Source organism: Stegostoma tigrinum, chromosome 11 (assembly GCF_030684315.1).
Source record: "Stegostoma tigrinum isolate sSteTig4 chromosome 11, sSteTig4.hap1, whole genome shotgun sequence".
In the NCBI taxonomy this organism is placed as follows: Eukaryota; Metazoa; Chordata; class Chondrichthyes; order Orectolobiformes; family Stegostomatidae; genus Stegostoma; species Stegostoma tigrinum.
The window spans coordinates 52345747-52363410 of record NC_081364.1 but is presented as its reverse complement, the minus strand read 5'-3'; the positions used below and the strand labels follow the sequence as shown (position 1 = coordinate 52363410).

The 17664-nt window shown below is 48.4% G+C and overlaps 1 protein-coding gene across 2 annotated transcripts in view; it reads right to left on the bottom strand.

Moving 5' to 3' along the window:
• Nucleotides 1–313: 313 nt before the first annotated feature.
• The window catches only part of LOC125460594 (peroxisomal acyl-coenzyme A oxidase 2-like), a 50573-nt gene continuing 33222 nt past the window's right edge, over nucleotides 314–17664 (bottom strand). For both annotated transcript variants that reach the window (XM_048548224.2, XM_048548225.2), the window contains 4 exons: nucleotides 13874–13979; nucleotides 12344–12561; nucleotides 11507–11639; nucleotides 314–694 (listed from right to left, as the gene is read on the bottom strand). In XM_048548224.2, coding sequence (XP_048404181.1) covers nucleotides 632–694; nucleotides 11507–11639; nucleotides 12344–12561; nucleotides 13874–13979 — 520 coding nt within the window. In that variant the 3' untranslated portion in view covers nucleotides 314–631. The remainder of the gene's footprint in view (nucleotides 695–11506; nucleotides 11640–12343; nucleotides 12562–13873; nucleotides 13980–17664) is intronic.

Sequence of the window (17664 nt, the reverse complement as noted above, 5' to 3'; positions counted from 1 at the left end):
TGAATTTGGAGTCTGTAGCCCAGGTAGTGTCACATGCAAGAAATTTGCTCTCCATGTGTTAGCTGGAGATTTTGATCAGGAATCTGACAGTAAAATTTCACTTCAGTTCAAGTTCTGAGTTAAATCCATTGGAGATCTTGTTCTATATTTCCACTCAAACTTTTCATACACAACCAGCATAACTTGCAGGTGAGAGTTTGGGGGGGGGGGGGGGGGGGGAGGGAGAAGGAGACCACAAACACCTTAATTGCTGGTAATGAAACAGCATTTTTCTAAGGAAACAAATAAACAAACCACAGATAAATGTTTTATTAGTTAACATGTAGTACATTAAACGAAATCTGATCAGGCTGACGGATACGGAAAATGTTTAATGGTTGCAAGTAGAAGCAAAGAGAATGCATTCAAATTCTGAACCTTCTGAAATTATTGGTATAATAGATTAGACATTTGAGTAGAATATTCATTAGAAATCAAATTGAACCTTAGTTCAACTACTGATGTTTGCATTATATTTGTGAATGAATCTGCCTGTCAAGAGCCACGGTGGCCACTTGTAATCACTCCTGAAATTTACGTTCCATGCAGTTAACATCGTCTTGACCATTAAAACAATTAAAAAGCCAAAAAGTTATAGCTTGGACTGTGCTAATCGAAAGCGAGGCTTCAGATATTTCTCATATGCAGGGTTTACCTGTGGAAACAAAAATCTAAAGTTATTTACTTTCAAATGTTGACAACAGTAAATGTAAAAAAAAATGCTCCATCTTTGAAACAATACCCCTGCATTTCAATGAAATTTCATAACTACTGCCATTTATTTCCAATACAGAGCCTAAAGAACAAGATCAAAATCTGAAAGCAATTTATAGTATTAAATAACTTGTACTGAATTTGTGAAGATCTATTCTCATAGCTGAACTCTTTCTAGATCGGCAATACCATTCTAAACCACTAATAAACATTTACAATAAATGCATGAATGAAAGCACAATATTAACCAGCAAAGCTTAACATACTTTGATCCATGAGTGAATTCTAACATCATGTATTTGTCTTGTATGTAATTGAAAAATTACAGACTGTGTCCTCATGATTCTCTTACTAAGACAATTTTGGATTGGCAAATCACATCAGGTGTTATCTGATGGAAGATAATAACTAGAGATTGGCAATTGTTATTCTTTTTGCAACAACTTTGAATTCTGAAACCATGGTTACTACATAGGAGGCCACTATTCAGTAGTCCTGCATGGAAGAACAATTTAGCTAGTTGTATCATCGCCACGTTCCTGGAACCACTGAGCAAATCTTATGAAGTTCTCGTTAGGAAGCAATGTTTTGGATGGATTTGCCTCTTCTATACTTCGGTAGAACATTCCAGATTCTAACCACTCCTTCTGTATCATAATCTTTCCTCGCATTATGGTTGCTTCTTTTGTCTTACACCTTAAATTTGTGCCCTCTGGTTCTCAATCTTTTCATCAATGGGAACAGTTTGTCTCTATCCATGCTGTCAAGTCACCCCATGATTCTGAACACCTCCATCCAATCTATACTCCATTCTTAGGAAAATTGGTTGGCATAGATGAGTTGGACCACAGGGTCTGGTTTCCAAGCTCCATGACTTCCCCCTTGTCTAAGTTCAACAAATTACAAAGCAATGCATTCGAACTGATCCTATGTACTATTCAACCTTATTCATTGCTTAATTCACTTATCTCTGTGAAAATGTAATTCAGCTCTGACTGACAAGAATGCAAGATAATTACAGAAGGAAAGGGATGTTGGAAACGAAACTCCAGAAAATGTTGTTTCATTAGCAGCAGGAAAGTTAACCACTGTCACAAGATGAAGTTCACCTTACTGAATTATGGAATGATACAGAAAAAAAGGTCATTCAGCCCAATGGGCCTGATCTATAAAGAATTATTCAGTTTGTTTCACTCACCAGTTTTTCTTCTCCCACTGGCACTGTAAATGTTTTCCCTGTTATTCTCATGTCAGTAGTAATCCGATTGACTCAGAAGACTTGGGCTTACAGACTAGCCTGATACGGTGGAGTATTGAGAAGGACTGCACCATTTGAGGCACTTTTTGTTTTTAAAAAAAGGTGAGACATAAACATTGCCCAGCAAATATGACCAATCCGACAAAACTCTCAATGAGGAGTTGGGGAGGTCTGCCAATGTTTGAGCCAGAGTCTAGCCCTTAAACACAATCAAAACAGTCTAGGCATTTATTTGCTGTTCATAGGACTTGCTGTGCATATTGGCTTCTGCATATGCCTATTAAACAGAGGCTACTTTTAAAATAATTAATAGGCTGTAAAATAATTAGTTAGGACATTTAAGACATTCAAGCATGAGACACTGTGGATTCAAGTTCTTTTTCAATCACTCAAAATTCAAATCAACATGTACAGTATAGCAAGGATGGTGTTCAATCTGGGATCAAATGGATGTCTTGATGAGGTTCATGGAGATAAGGAAATAAACTACCTGGTACGATTTCAAACTTATTGATCCACCTTACAATATTGCACGATATCATTATTTGAGTCTGCAGCACAAATTGGATGCTTAGGCTACCAAAAATGCAAGAAATGTGTACCTGAGTGTCATATCTGGGAAAGAAAGCAAATATCACTACTCAGAAAAGACATTGCAAATTTTAAAACAGAATCTACCTCACATCTGGCTCAAGGCCAATTTGATTCTTGGTAGAGGAGGGGGAAAGAGGATGAAATGGAAAGTTAACAATTGTACTCAATGACTGAAATGAATATTAGTTATTGATTTCACTTTTTGCATCAATATCTGTAGTGAACAAACCAAATGACATTTACCAATTACCAGATAGAAAGTTCCCTCCTCCAGTAGCTGCACCAACTAGTACTTTCAATTTTGTACAAGCAGAAGCTGTAGTATAATGGCGTGCAGGGGGTCCCTAATTTACAAATGCTCTGACTTACAAATGGGATCCCATATGGGGTATAATTGTAAAGATCTGATTACAAACATTTCCTGTCCTTATCAATGGCTATTTTATACTTGCAGAGAGTCAAGAGTAGAATTTGTTTGCAACTCGGACGGCCTATTTATTGAAAGTTTGAGAAGATTTGTAGATCGGGTTGTGGAGGAGGTTTTAGATTTGTTCGCCAAGCCAATGTGTTCGTTTGCAGACATTTTGTCACCCTTCTTGGTAACATCATCAGTGCGCCTCTGGTGAAGCGTTGGTGTTCTGTCCCACGTGTTATTTACATGCTTCGGTTTGCTGGGATAGTTGGCATCACTTCCACTATTTTTCAGTGGTTTGTACATAGTATTTGTTTCTCACATTACATAGGCCAAATTGGAAGAAAACTGATAATAAGGATACACAAATACTAATTAGCCACCAACACACATGACGAGTTCTCTGGTCTCACATGGACAAATTGGACTGGGACAAGACGTCAATAATAGCACAGGCCAAACAGAGAGATGCCAGGAAATTCCTGGAGGTCTAAACAAACACTGGACCTGATATACAAACCACTGAAAAAACAGTGATGCTTACCACCCCAGCAAACTGAGGCATATAAGTAAGAAGCGGGACAGAACACCAATGCTTCACCAAAAGGTGCACTGACATGGTTACCCAGAAGGTCGATGAAACGTCTGCACAAACAGACTGGCTCGGTGAGCAAGTCCATGGCCTATTTATTGGACTAAGACCTAAAAAAGGATTAACTAATAATCTTTGATCTCAAAAGGGGAAGTGACTTGGATTCTCCGAGTTCATGACTATCAGAAAAAGTAAGTTGGAAATAAGCCAGTGTAAGGAAATTTGCTTACAACTGTAAATAGGTAATAATAAAGTTAGTTTTTGTTATAGCTCACAGTCTTTGACAGTTATTGTTAATAACCCCAACAATATGGAACCCAGAAAATTAAAGGACAATTTTTGTTTTGCTATTCTTTCATAGGATTTGGGTGTCATTGGTTGGGTCAAATATTGTGGGGACAGATTGGCAAAAAGGCAGATTTCTTTGTTTATAGCAGAACTGTGGGTGTGTTCTAATGAAGGTTAAAGACTATCCTTTTATTTCAGTGGTTTTATAAATTGTGAACTGAAATGAGAAAGAACAGTTTTAAAGCCTGTATTTTGCAAGATTGCAGCATGTTTTGAAAACCTGACACTAATGGCCTGCATCATTGTCCTCAGATAGAACTTTATTTGGCGACAAGCAGTTAATCGATCTTTGGACTGGTGAAAACAATGCCTTTTCCCTGTGTGAATGGTGCTCAGGAACTGAACAGCTTCAGGTTGGAAACGAGATCCAGAGAAGTAATCAGATCTCCGCCAGCTTGGGAGGTTTTTCACTGTTGTCTGCTGTCAAAACCCACTTTATTCTGAAGAAAACCAGTTTGTTTTTTCCTTCTGCTATTGCTGTAAGTTGTGACATTTGAATGATATGTCAAGAAACATTTTTAAGTGAACCAGCTACTCTGCCTCTTGAAAACTAGTGGAAGCATTTAGAAATGGAAGATAGAGAAGAAACCTTCTGAAAGGACCAACTTAACAGATATTGCGAACACAGACTACTGAACTACTTTTCTATTTTCCCTCTGTTTGGCTACCTGCACGTATAAAAGGGGTTTGTAAAGGGATAATAAAATGCAAGGCTGGATGAACACAGCAGGCCAAGCAGCATCTCAGGAGCACAAAAGCTGACGTTTCGGGCCTAGACCCTTCATCAGAGAGGGGGATGGGGAGAGGGAACTGGAATAAATAGGGAGAGAGGGGGAGGCGGACCGAAGATGGAGAGTAAAGAAGATAGGTGGAGAGAGTATAGGTGGGGAGGTAGGGAGGGGATAGGTCAGTCCAGGGAAGACGGACAGGTCAAGGAGGTGGGATGAGGTTAGTAGGTAGCTGGGGGTGCGGCTTGGGGTGGGAGGAAGGGATGGGTGAGAGGAAGAACCGGTTAGGGAGGCAGAGACAGGTTGGACTGGTTTTGGGATGCAGTGGGTGGGGGGGGGGGGGGGGGGGGGGGGAAGAGCTGGGCTGGTTGTGTGGTGCAGTGGGGGGAGGGGACGAACTAGGCTGGTTTAGGGATGCAGTAGGGGAAGGGGAGATTTTGAAACTGGTGAAGTCTACATTGATACCATATGGCTGCAGGGTTCCCAGGCGGAATATGAGTTGCTGTTCCTGCAACCTTCGGGTGGCATCATTGTGGCAGCGCAGGAGGCCCATGATGGACATGTCATCTAGAGAATGGGAGGGGGAGTGGAAATGGTTTGCAACTGGGAGGTGCAGTTGTTTGTTGCGAACTGAGCGGAGGTGTTCTGCAAAGCGGTCCCCTAGCCTCCGCTTGGTTTCCCCAATGTAGAGGAAGCCGCACCGGGTACAGTGGATGCAGTATACCACATTGGCAGATGTGCAGGTGAACCTCTGCTTAATGTGGAATGTCATCTTGGGGCCTGGGATAGGGGTGAGGGAGGAGGTGTGGGGACAAGTGTAGCATTTCCTGCGGTTGCAGGGTAAGGTGCCGGGTGTGGTGGGGTTGGAGGGCAGTGTGGAGCGAACAAGGGAGTCACGGAGAGAGTGGTCTCTCTGGAAAGCAGACAGGGGAGGGTATGGAAAAATGTCTTGGGTGGTGGGGTCGGATTGTAAATGGCGGAAGTGTCAGAGGATGATGCGGTGTAAGCGGAGGTTGGTAGGGTGGTGTGTGAGAACGAGGGGGATCCTCTTAGGGCAGTTGTGGCGGGGGCGGGGTGTGAGGGATGTGTTGCGGGAAATACGGGAGACACGGTCAAGGGCGTTCTCGATCACTGTGGGGGGAAAGTTGCGGTCCTTAAAGAACTTGGACATCTGGGATGTGCGGGAGTGGAATGTCTTATCGTGGGAGCAGATGCGGCGGAGGCGGAGGAATTGGGAATAGGGGATGGAATTTTTGCAGGAGGGTGGGTGGGAGGATGTGTATTCTAGGTAGCTGTGGGAGTCGGTGGGCTTGAAATGGACATCAGTAACAAGCTGGTTGCCTGAGATGGAGACTGAGAGGTCCAGGAAGGTGAGGGATGTGCTGGAGATGGCCCAGGTGAACTGAAGGTTGGGGTGGAAGGTGTTGGTGAAGTGGATGAACTGTTCGAGCTCCTCTGGGGAGCAAGAGGCGGCGCCGATACAGTCATCAATGTACCGGAGGAAGAGGTGGGGTTTGGGGCCTGTGTAGGTGCGGAAGAGGGACCGTTCCACGTAACCTACAAAGAGGCAGGCATAGCTGGGGCCCATGGCCACCTCCTTAGTCTGTAGGAAGTGGGAGGAGTCAAAAGAGAAGTTGTTGAGTGTGAGGACGAGTTCAGCTAGGCGGATGAGTGTGTCGGTGGAGGGGGACTGGTCGGGCCTGCGGGACAGGAAGAAGCGGAGGGCCTTGAGGCCATCTCCATGCGGAATGCAGGTGTACAGGGACTGGACGTCCATGGTGAATATGAGGTGTTGGGGGCCAGGGAATGGGAAGTCCTGGAGGAGGTGGAGGGCGTGGGTGGTGCCACGGACGTAGGTGGGGAGTTCCTGGACCAAAGGAGAGAAAATGGAGTCCAGATAGGTGGAGATGAGTTCGGTGGGGCAGGAGCAGGCTGAGACGATGGCTCGACCAGGGCAGGCAGGTTTGTGGATTTTGGGAAGGAGATAGAAACGGGCCGTGCGGGGTTGGGGAACAATGAGGTTGGAGGCTGTGGGTGGGAGGTCCCCTGAGGTGATGAGGTCATGAATGGTGTTGGAGATGATGGTTTGGTGCTCGGGTGTGGGGTCATGATCGAGGAGGCGGTAGGAGGTGGTGTCGGAGAGTTGGCGTCTGGCCTCGGCGATGTAGAGGTCAGTGCGCCATACTACCACTGCGCCACCCTTGTCTGCGGGTTTGATGGTGAGGTTGGGGTTGGAGCGGAGGGCCGCCCGTTCTGCGGGGGAGAGGTTGGAGTGGGTGAGAGGGGTGGAGAGGTTGAGGCGGTTAATGTCTCGACGGCAGTTGGAGATGAAGAGGTCGAGGGAGGGTAGGAGGCCTGGGGGTGGTGTCCAGGAGGAGGACTTGTGTTGGAAGCGGGTGAAGGGGTCAGTGGAAGGAGGGTTAGGCTCCCGGTTGAAGAAGTAGGCATGGAGGCGAAGACGGCGGAAAAACTGCTCTATGTCCAACCGTGACTGGTATTCGATGATATGTGGTTGTAGGGGGACAAAGGTGAGCCCCTTACTAAGGACTGACCGTTTGTCCTCAGTCAGTGGGAGGTCTGGGGGGATGGTGAAGATGAGGCAGGGCTTAGTGTGGCTGTCTCCTCTGGAGTTGCTGGCTGTGGAGGTTGTGGGCTCGGGTTCCGCCGGCGGCGACCGGGGGCTCGGGTTCCGCCGGCGGCGACCGGGGGCTCGGGTTCCGCCGGCGGCGACCGGGGGCTCGGGTTCCGCCGGCGGCGACCGGGGGCTCGGGTTCCGCCGGCGGCGACCGGGGGCTCGGGTTCCGCCGGCGGCGACCGGGGGCTCGGGTTCCGCCGGCGGCGACCGGGGGCTCGGGTTCCGCCGGCGGCGACCGGGGGCTCGGGTTCCGCCGGCGGCGACCGGGGGCTCGGGTTCCGCCGGCGGCGACCGGGGGCTCGGGTTCCGCCGGCGGCGACCGGGGGCTCGGGTTCCGCCGGCGGCGACCGGGGGCTCGGGTTCCGCCGGCGGCGACCGGGGGCTCGGGTTCCGCCGGCGGCGACCGGGGGCTCGGGTTCCGCCGGCGGCGACCGGGGGCTCGGGTTCCGCCGGCGGCGACCGGGGGCTCGGGTTCCGCCGGCGGCGACCGGGGGCTCGGGTTCCGCCGGCGGCGACCGGGGGCTCGGGTTCCGCCGGCGGCGACCGGGGGCTCGGGTTCCGCCGGCGGCGACCGGGGGCTCGGGTTCCGCCGGCGGCGACCGGGGGCTCGGGTTCCGCCGGCGGCGACCGGGGGCTCGGGTTCCGCCGGCGGCGACCGGGGGCTCGGGTTCCGCCGGCGGCGACCGGGGGCTCGGGTTCCGCCGGCGGCGACCGGGGGCTCGGGTTCCGCCGGCGGCGACCGGGGGCTCGGGTTCCGCCGGCGGCGACCGGGGGCTCGGGTTCCGCCGGCGGCGACCGGGGGCTCGGGTTCCGCCGGCGGCGACCGGGGGCTCGGGTTCCGCCGGCGGCGACCGGGGGCTCGGGTTCCGCCGGCGGCGACCGGGGGCTCGGGTTCCGCCGGCGGCGACCGGGGGCTCGGGTTCCGCCGGCGGCGACCGGGGGCTCGGGTTCCGCCGGCGGCGACCGGGGGCTCGGGTTCCGCCGGCGGCGACCGGGGGCTCGGGTTCCGCCGGCGGCGACCGGGGGCTCGGGTTCCGCCGGCGGCGACCGGGGGCTCGGGTTCCGCCGGCGGCGACCGGGGGCTCGGGTTCCGCCGGCGGCGACCGGGGGCTCGGGTTCCGCCGGCGGCGACCGGGGGCTCGGGTTCCGCCGGCGGCGACCGGGGGCTCGGGTTCCGCCGGCGGCGACCGGGGGCTCGGGTTCCGCCGGCGGCGACCGGGGGCTCGGGTTCCGCCGGCGGCGACCGGGGGCTCGGGTTCCGCCGGCGGCGACCGGGGGCTCGGGTTCCGCCGGCGGCGACCGGGGGCTCGGGTTCCGCCGGCGGCGACCGGGGGCTCGGGTTCCGCCGGCGGCGACCGGGGGCTCGGGTTCCGCCGGCGGCGACCGGGGGCTCGGGTTCCGCCGGCGGCGACCGGGGGCTCGGGTTCCGCCGGCGGCGACCGGGGGCTCGGGTTCCGCCGGCGGCGACCGGGGGCTCGGGTTCCGCCGGCGGCGACCGGGGGCTCGGGTTCCGCCGGCGGCGACCGGGGGCTCGGGTTCCGCCGGCGGCGACCGGGGGCTCGGGTTCCGCCGGCGGCGACCGGGGGCTCGGGTTCCGCCGGCGGCGACCGGGGGCTCGGGTTCCGCCGGCGGCGACCGGGGGCTCGGGTTCCGCCGGCGGCGACCGGGGGCTCGGGTTCCGCCGGCGGCGACCGGGGGCTCGGGTTCCGCCGGCGGCGACCGGGGGCTCGGGTTCCGCCGGCGGCGACCGGGGGCTCGGGTTCCGCCGGCGGCGACCGGGGGCTCGGGTTCCGCCGGCGGCGACCGGGGGCTCGGGTTCCGCCGGCGGCGACCGGGGGCTCGGGTTCCGCCGGCGGCGACCGGGGGCTCGGGTTCCGCCGGCGGCGACCGTGGGCTCGGGTTCCGCCGGCGGCGACCGTGGGCTCGGGTTCCGCCGGCGGCGACCGTGGGCTCGGGTTCCGCCGGCGGCGACCGTGGGCTCGGGTTCCGCCGGCGGCGACCGTGGGCTCGGGTTCCGCCGGCGGCGACCGTGGGCTCGGGTTCCGCCGGCGGCGACCGTGGGCTCGGGTTCCGCCGGCGGTTGGAGGATCGGGGTGGGCGGCAGCAGCTGTGGAGAGGGTGGTGTGTGGGGTGTTGTACCTGGACGTGGAGGTGGTGACTGCAGCAGCGGTTCCGGAAGTTCTGTGGCCGGCAGAGGCGGATGTGACGTCATCGGTGGGGTCTTCGGCCGTGTCCTCATGGTCAATGGCGGCGGGTGCATGGTGGGGGAGGGGCAGGGACAGAGTCGGGATTTGGGAGGCGCAGGAATCCTCTTGTGGGTGGTAGGGGCCCGTGAGTTGGTTGTACTTACGATTTTTGGTGTCCAGTAAAGCTGAGTGGAACTGGGTGTTCATTCTGTGGATCCTGCCGAGGATGAAAAACAGCAGAGGTCCTTTGCAGGTCTGGGAGAGGGAGGCTCTGAGCTGGGGCAGGCTGGATTGCAGTGCCTGGAGGTGCCGGCGCATGGCTGCAAGTGTCTGTTTCAGGACTCGCAGGGAGAAACGCTTCTGAAGGGTCTGAATATTCTGGGTGTAGAGGTGGTCACGGTTGGGGCCAAATTGGGAAGGCTGAAATGTGGACTGTAGTCCCTTGGGGATGATCTGGTTCCGTAGGTAGGTGCTGAGGAAGGTGATGTGGCTGTGGTACCTGGTTTGCTTCAGGACATGGTCGAGCAGTTTCAAGGCCGAAGAGATTACAAGAGAGTTGCAATGGGAGAGAGATTCCCTGAGGTTGGTCCGGAGGGAGGAGGGTAACTTCTTCAGGTTGGACATCCCTGGAACAGGCTTCGCAGTGAGGTTAAAATAGTATCAGAGATAATGGGAACTGCAGATGCTGGAGAATTCCAAGATAATAAAATGTGAGGCTGGATGAACACAGCAGGCCAAGCAGCATCTCAGGAGCACAAAAGCTGACGTTTCGGGCCTAGACCCTTCATCAGAGAGGGGGATGGGGAGAGGGAACTGGAATAAATAGGGAGAGAGGGGGAGGCGGACCGAAAATGGAGAGTAAAGAAGATAGGTGGAGAGAGTATAGGTGGGGAGGTAGGGAGGGGATAGGTCAGTCCAGGGAAGACGGACAGGTCAAGGAGGTGGGATGAGGTTAGTAGGTAGCTGGGGGTGCGGCTTGGTGTGGGAGGAAGGGATGGGTGAGAGGAAGAGCCGGTTAGGGAGGCAGAGACAGGTTGGACTGGTTTTGGGATGCAGTGGGTGGGGGGGGGGGGGGAAGAGAGCTGGGCTGGTTGTGTGGTGCAGTGGGGGGAGGGGACGAACTAGGCTGGTTTAGGGATGCAGTAGGGGAAGGGGAGATTTTGAAACTGGTGAAGTCCACATTGATACCATATGGCTGCAGGGTTCCCAGGCGGAATATGAGTTGCTGTTCCTGCAACCTTCGGGTGGCATCATTGTGGCAGCGCAGGAGGCCCATGATGGACATGTCATCTAGAGAATGGGAGGGGGAGTGGAAATGGTTTGCAACTGGGAGGTGCAGTTGTTTGTTGCGAACTGAGCGGAGGTGTTCTGCAAAGCGGTCCCCAAGCCTCCGCTTGGTTTCCCCGATGTATTGGTAGCCGCACCGGGTACAGTGGATGCAGTATACCACATTGGCAGACGTGCAGGTGAACCTCTGCTTAATATGGAATGTCATCTTGGGGCCTTGGATAGGGGTGAGGGAGGTGGTGTGGGGACAAGTGTAGCATTTCCTGCGGTTGCAGGGGAAGGTGCCGGGTGTGGTGGGGTTGGAGGGCAGTGTGAAGCGAACAAGGGATTGCAGTTTTAATTACTAGTGTTACATGGCAATGGTTTGTAACCAAAATTCCCTCTAATCTGGATGGTTGCCTTATACAAACCTCAGAGGACCATGCTATTTGTAATTGTTTACCTGGAGTTGGATTTCAATTACTTGTAATATCTGGTAATTCTCGTTCAGTATGGAAAACTGGGACTAGAACTCCAGTAAATTGAAGGAATTATTGTGTACGTTTAAAGAACTTTAAACTTTTGTGACAACCCCAGGAATAGTGGGGCCAATTTTCAGATAATTCCAGCGAGTCATAACATGAAACATTTGTGCACAAAAGAAATCTTCCATGTAACATCACTGAATAACTAATTGTACATGTAGTGATTCCAATGAACGAAGCTCAGGATACCTTTGCATTTGTGGGGGCTTTCTGAGCCCATTCGAAAAGGCGTTGGTAAGCAAGGCCGTCATAAGTACCAATCGCAGAATTCAGCTGTTCGTCAGGATAATCAAATGCATCAGCTATCGAGACAGCCTCCTTCCTGAAAACAATTTTTCATTTAAAAATGCTTCTATATATTCATATAAATATTAATGGAAGTGCTGTTATTCACTGTAATGCACAACAAAAATTAACAACCTGCTGCAACATTTTGTTGCCAAAATGAGCTTGCTGACATTTTGCTTTTCTGGTTTTGAGATGTGTCATTGTAGACTGCAGTTAAAACCTTTGGCTTTTCAAGAAATATTACAACAGATAACTAATAACATTTGAACTAATTTGGGCTTTGGATTGAACAGTTTTCAAGTAGGCTTTCTTGAAACTTCCAACTCATAAATTGGACTGATTTTATAACAGAAACCAATGTTTCATATTTTTGCATCAAAACATCTATCAGAACTAAATCACTGGCCCTATTTTCATCAGTACTGCGTCTATGACTTCAGTAGCTATAGTCCCAGCTACACATGAACCAAATTACAAGCACCAACTTGTTTAGCATGATCTAAGACATGAAGTGATGCAAATGGTAAGCACTGCATATTGCTTTGAAAGGTAAATCTGGTCAACCTTGCATTCAAAAACAAGTAACTAAATGGAGTTTATGATAGTAATGAAAATCACTCTCCAACTATCAGCAGTTTTTTGTTTCACCCGGTTACAAACTGAAGACTGTAAAATACATTTGATCTATACGTGTTTTTTTCTCATTTAAGTGGAATATATACAAAGCAGTCACTTTACCGGACAAGGGATAGAAGATGCAGTTGACAGGCAGTCATCAAGTCTAACTGCTTTCCAGTCAGGTAGCCGTCATGTAGGAAATCCCCAGCATTGTCCAGTATGCCAGTCAATGCGTAAAGATCACACAACATTTTGATCACTTGCTGGATTTCAGGCTCAAACTTTAATCCATCCAGTGTCTCAACAAAGTTCTTCACAACAATGTAATGACAGTGAGCCTGGAAAATCAAAACACAAAATAAATGGAACCCCAAACACAACAATGGAATATAAACCTCTCAATAAAGGTTTCTTTCTAAAACTATTGACCGAAATTTGCAACAAAATGAATCAGTGTTATGATAGATTTAATACATAATGGAGTCAGTAGGGACAGTGGAAATAGAGTATTACCAATACAATATGTTGTGTAAACTAGTTCGATCCCAATTAACTCTTTCACTATTGCATAGATCTCAGGGATTTGTTTAAAATGAACATACACTTTACTAGACAAAAGCTAAAAGATCCAGTTAAGAAGCTGGTATTCTAATAAACAAGTGAAAATCAAGCCATTAAATGCAGTGCATATTTTTACATCAAACATTTTTCTTTTGTTTCGCATAAACATTAATTGGATCAAAAAGGAAGGTGCTGCCTACTGATCTGAAAGATACATCTAGTCATGGATAGGCCAACAGTATGTATACTACTGTAAATTTACAAGCTATTTCACAAATGGCAGGACCATACTTCAGAATGTTTGACAAAGGCAAGAAACATGAAAATGATCTGTGGAGACCTATCTTACACCAGACAAGTTAGACTAATTGAAATAATCTTCATGTTGCAATGTTTCACGTTCTTCCTCAATGCCTCCACATCCCAATGTAAAATTAATGTAAATTATTAAATGAACATGAGAAGACACTTGTGAAATTTGAGGATGGAAAACAATAGAGCTTGCCGACATAATATGTTGCTGTGGACATTTGTAGTCTACACTGAAATAATCTGTGTTATCAGGAAGTAAATCAATCATTCATACATAAGTAGTTGAAGTTGCCACAAAGGATTCCCCTTCTCAACCTCTCCCCTAGCCTGAAGCAATCCTCAGGTTAAACCACAGCCAGTCATCTGTCTCTCTAATGCAAAAGTAGCCCTGTAGTCTGGGGTTGAAACTTCACACATCAATTCTTCAGTTTACGTAACATCCTCACACTCTGTCATTAAGTGGGACTCTATCCCTTGCATGAAATCTAAATGTACTTTTTCTTTGGCTGAACATATCAAGGCTTTGTTTATTAACGATTATCTCTCTCATATCCCAACATGACCTGTTGAGGTCATTTTGCGCTCTCAGAGTGGGATCAATTTGTGATTTGGAGTGTACAGGTAAAGCTTTTCCAATTTGTGGTTTGTTATCCCAGCATCAATGCAAGGAAGAATGGTGATTTGGAGAAAATGTACTGCAAGATAATTATGGATTAATATTTAATCAATGTTTACTTTTTGACCAAGGAAATGAGAACATATAAATGATAATCTTACAACAGCAGCCCTTGCAAGCTGTACAGAAGTGCTATTCCAGGCAACGTGTTGCTCAACCCCAGACTGAAGGAGAGACTGCAACTTGATCCCTGCATCCTTTATCAATCTGAAGGAAATAGAACAATACATGCATAAGTAAGCTTAAAAGACAGTCAGATTCAAAACGGGTCTGAAATCAAATATTACTTAAAGTACATTGTTGAGTGCATGGTATTACAAGAAACTGATTATTCTTCATTACAAAATTACACCATATTGACATTTAGTATTATCTCCTTTGATTAATGAATATTAAATTCCAATTACATTATTATTTATGGTAAAAGGTGTTCCAGTGTACTAATAGGTGACAGCCTCACTACTGTATCCACAGTTCAGATATCACCCCTATGCAGGCTGTTTATTTCACCACTTAAGGTAAATTTAGAAGTCATGTCCTGGTAATTAAAAATAAATGCATTGTGCATGTAATGACCTGAATGGAGCACTGTGCTATTTCAACATTACTACTTCAAGCTTGTACTGGCAATGTGATTTATTATTCTGTTGACTGTGATTGTTCCTTTGCATTCATTAGCTACTTCCTGCCCAAAGTCAAACTTCACTGCTTGATAGCAACAGGCTAGATCTACATCATTCATCAAGTTTAGGAAGGTTTTCTATTTTAACTTGATGGAAAATCATGACTTGTAATAAAAAATCCACTAGAGTACATCTAACCTTTTGTTTATCTTCTATTTAAGTCAGTAAAGTTTCACTCAATGGAAAATATTTTGCAAGAACTTTTGGAAATTGTTTAGTTGCTTTGCAAACTTTGCTGCCATCTAGCTTCTTAAATTTGAAGAGATGTAATCTGTGTTTTCCAGGGTGGCAGTTTTGTTGATTTTGTCATTAAAGTTTCATGTTGATCATAATCACTTCAACTGAATCACATTTCGATTACGACAGTTAGAAACAAGTGATTTTGTGTTGGATTAGATTTGTAAATCTTGCAAGCCACATTGACTAGGTCACTCCATAATGGAATGGTTCATTAGCAAACTGCCATCAGTGACCCTCAATATTGTGTACGCTTTCACCATCTTGTGTTCCATTAAAGTGGATTAGCTCTGTTAAATCACTGCCCAATCACAACCACTATTTTGCTTTTCTTCCAATTCCAACAAAGAATAGTGCATTAAATTCGTTATCCCTTGATGCAGCTTGGTCTTCTCGCTTCCCATTCTAACTGATTCACTTTTTAAATTGTCCTGAAGCTTCACACAATCCACATGGAGGACATGTAAATGATACTATTTTTGTTGAATATCACATCTATCAATCTGTTTGTGTTTTCAACTACTGTTTGTGCTATCAATGGCTAACATGCCACACAAGATTGCTTTTCAGGTCCTAAGTACTGTCATATAGGACTAAATCAGGTGTTCATTGTGACTTACTGCACAGTACGATCCAATTAATGCAGTCGTCCCATGAGTCATCACTTTATTTTGTTACAATACATCTAAAATTTTACAGCTAACTTGACCATAAGACCATAAGACATAGGAGTGGAAGTAAGGCTATTCGGCCCATCGAGTCCACTCCACCATTTAAATCATGGCTGATCGGCATTTCAACTCCACTTCCTTGCACTTTCTGAGATCAAGAATTTGTTGATCTCTGCCTTGAAGGCATCTAACATCCCGGCCTCCACTGCACTCTGTGGCAATGAATTCCTCAAGCCCACCACTCTCTGGCTGAAGAAATGTCTCCTCATTTCCGTTCTAAATTTAGCCCCTCTAATTTTTAGGCTGTGCCCACGGTTCCTAGTCTCCGCACCTAACAGAAACAACTTCCCAGTGTCCACCCTTTCTAAGCCATACATTATCTTGTAAGTTTCTATTAGATCTCCCCTCAAACTTCTAAACTCTAATGAGTACAATCCCAGGATCCTTAGCCGTTCATCATACGTTAAACCTACTATTCCAGGGATCATCTGTGTGAATCTCCGTTGGACAAGCTCCAGGGCTAGTATGTCCTTCCTGAGGTGTGGGGCCCAAAATTGGACACAGTATTCTAAATGGGGCCTAACTAGAGCTTTATAAAGTCTCAGAAGCACATTGCTGCTTTTATATTCCAACCCTCTTGGGATAAATGACAACATTACATTCACTTTCTTAGTTACAGACTCTTCCTGCAAGTTAACTTTTAGAGAATGCTGGACCAACACTGCCAGATCCCTTTGCACTTCTGCTTTATGAATTTGCTCACCATTTGGAAAATAGTCCACGCCTGTAATCTTTTTTCCAAAGTGCAAAACCTCACATTTGCTTACATTGAATTTCATCAGCCATTTCCTGGAACACTCTCCTAAACTGTCTAAATCTTTCTGCAGCTTCCCCACCTCCTCAGTACTACCTGCCTGTCCACCTACCTTCGTATCATCGGCAAACTTCGCCAGAACGTCCCCAGTCTCTTAATCTAGATCATTAATATATAAAGTGAACAGCTGCGGCCCCAACACTGAGCCCTGCAGGGTGCAACTTGTCACTGGTTGCCATTCTGAAAAAGAGCCTTTTATCCCAACTCTCTGCCTTCTGTTAGACAGCCAATCCCCAATCCAAGCCCGTAGCTCACCTCGAACACCATGGGCCCTCACCTTGCTCAGCAGCCTCCTGTGAGGCACCGTATCAGAGGCCTTTTGGAAGTCTGGATAGATAACATGTACTGGGTTTCCCTGGCCTAACATACTTGTTACCTCTTCAAAGAATTCTAACAGGTTTTTCAGGCACGACCTCCCCTTACTAAAACCATGCTGACTTGTTCTAATCTGGCCCTGCACTTCCAGGAATTTAGAAATCTCATCCTTAACAATGGATTGTAGAATTTTACCAACTACCGAGGTTAGGCTAATCGGCCTATAATTTTCCATCTTTTGCCTTGATCCTTTCTTAAACAAGGGGGTTACAACAGCAATTTTTCAATCATCTGGGACTTTCCCTGACTCCAGTGACTTTTGAAAGATCACAACTAAAGCCTCTGCTATTTCCTCAGCCACCTCCCTCAGAACTAAGATGTAGCCCATCGGGGCCAGGAGATTTATCAATTTTTAGACCTTTTAGCTTTTCTAGCACTTTCTCTTTTGTAATGCCTACCATACTCAACTCTGTCCCCTGACTCTCTCTAATTGTTGGCATACTACTCATGTCTTCCACTGTGAAGACTGACGCAAAGTACTTAAGTTCTTCAGCTATTTCCTTATCTCCCATCGCTAGCCTTCCAGCATCAATTTGGAGCGGCCCAATATCTACTCTTGCCTCTCATTTGTTTCTTATGTATTGAAAGAAGCTTTTACTATCATTTCTAATATTACCAGCTAGCCTACCTTCATATTTGATCCTCTCCTTCCTTATTTCTCTCTGTTATCCTCTGTTTGTTTGTGTAGCCTTCCCAATCTTCTGATTTTCCAGTGCTCTTGGCCACTTTAAAGGCTGTCTCTTTTTTCTTTGATATATTTCCTGACTTCCTTTGTCAGCCACGGCTGTCTAATCCCACCCCGGATAATCTTTCTTTTCTCTGTACTGTGTCCTCAATTACACCCAGAAACTCCTGCCATTGTTGCTCTACTGTCTTCCCCGCTAGGCTCTGCTTCCAGTCAATTTTTGTCAATTCCTCTCTCATGCCCCTGTAATTACCTTTATTTAACTGTAACACCATTATATCCGATTTGGCCTTCTCTCTTTCAAACTGCAGACTGAACCCTACCATATTATGATCGCTGCCTCCTAAGTGTTCCCTTACTTTAAAAG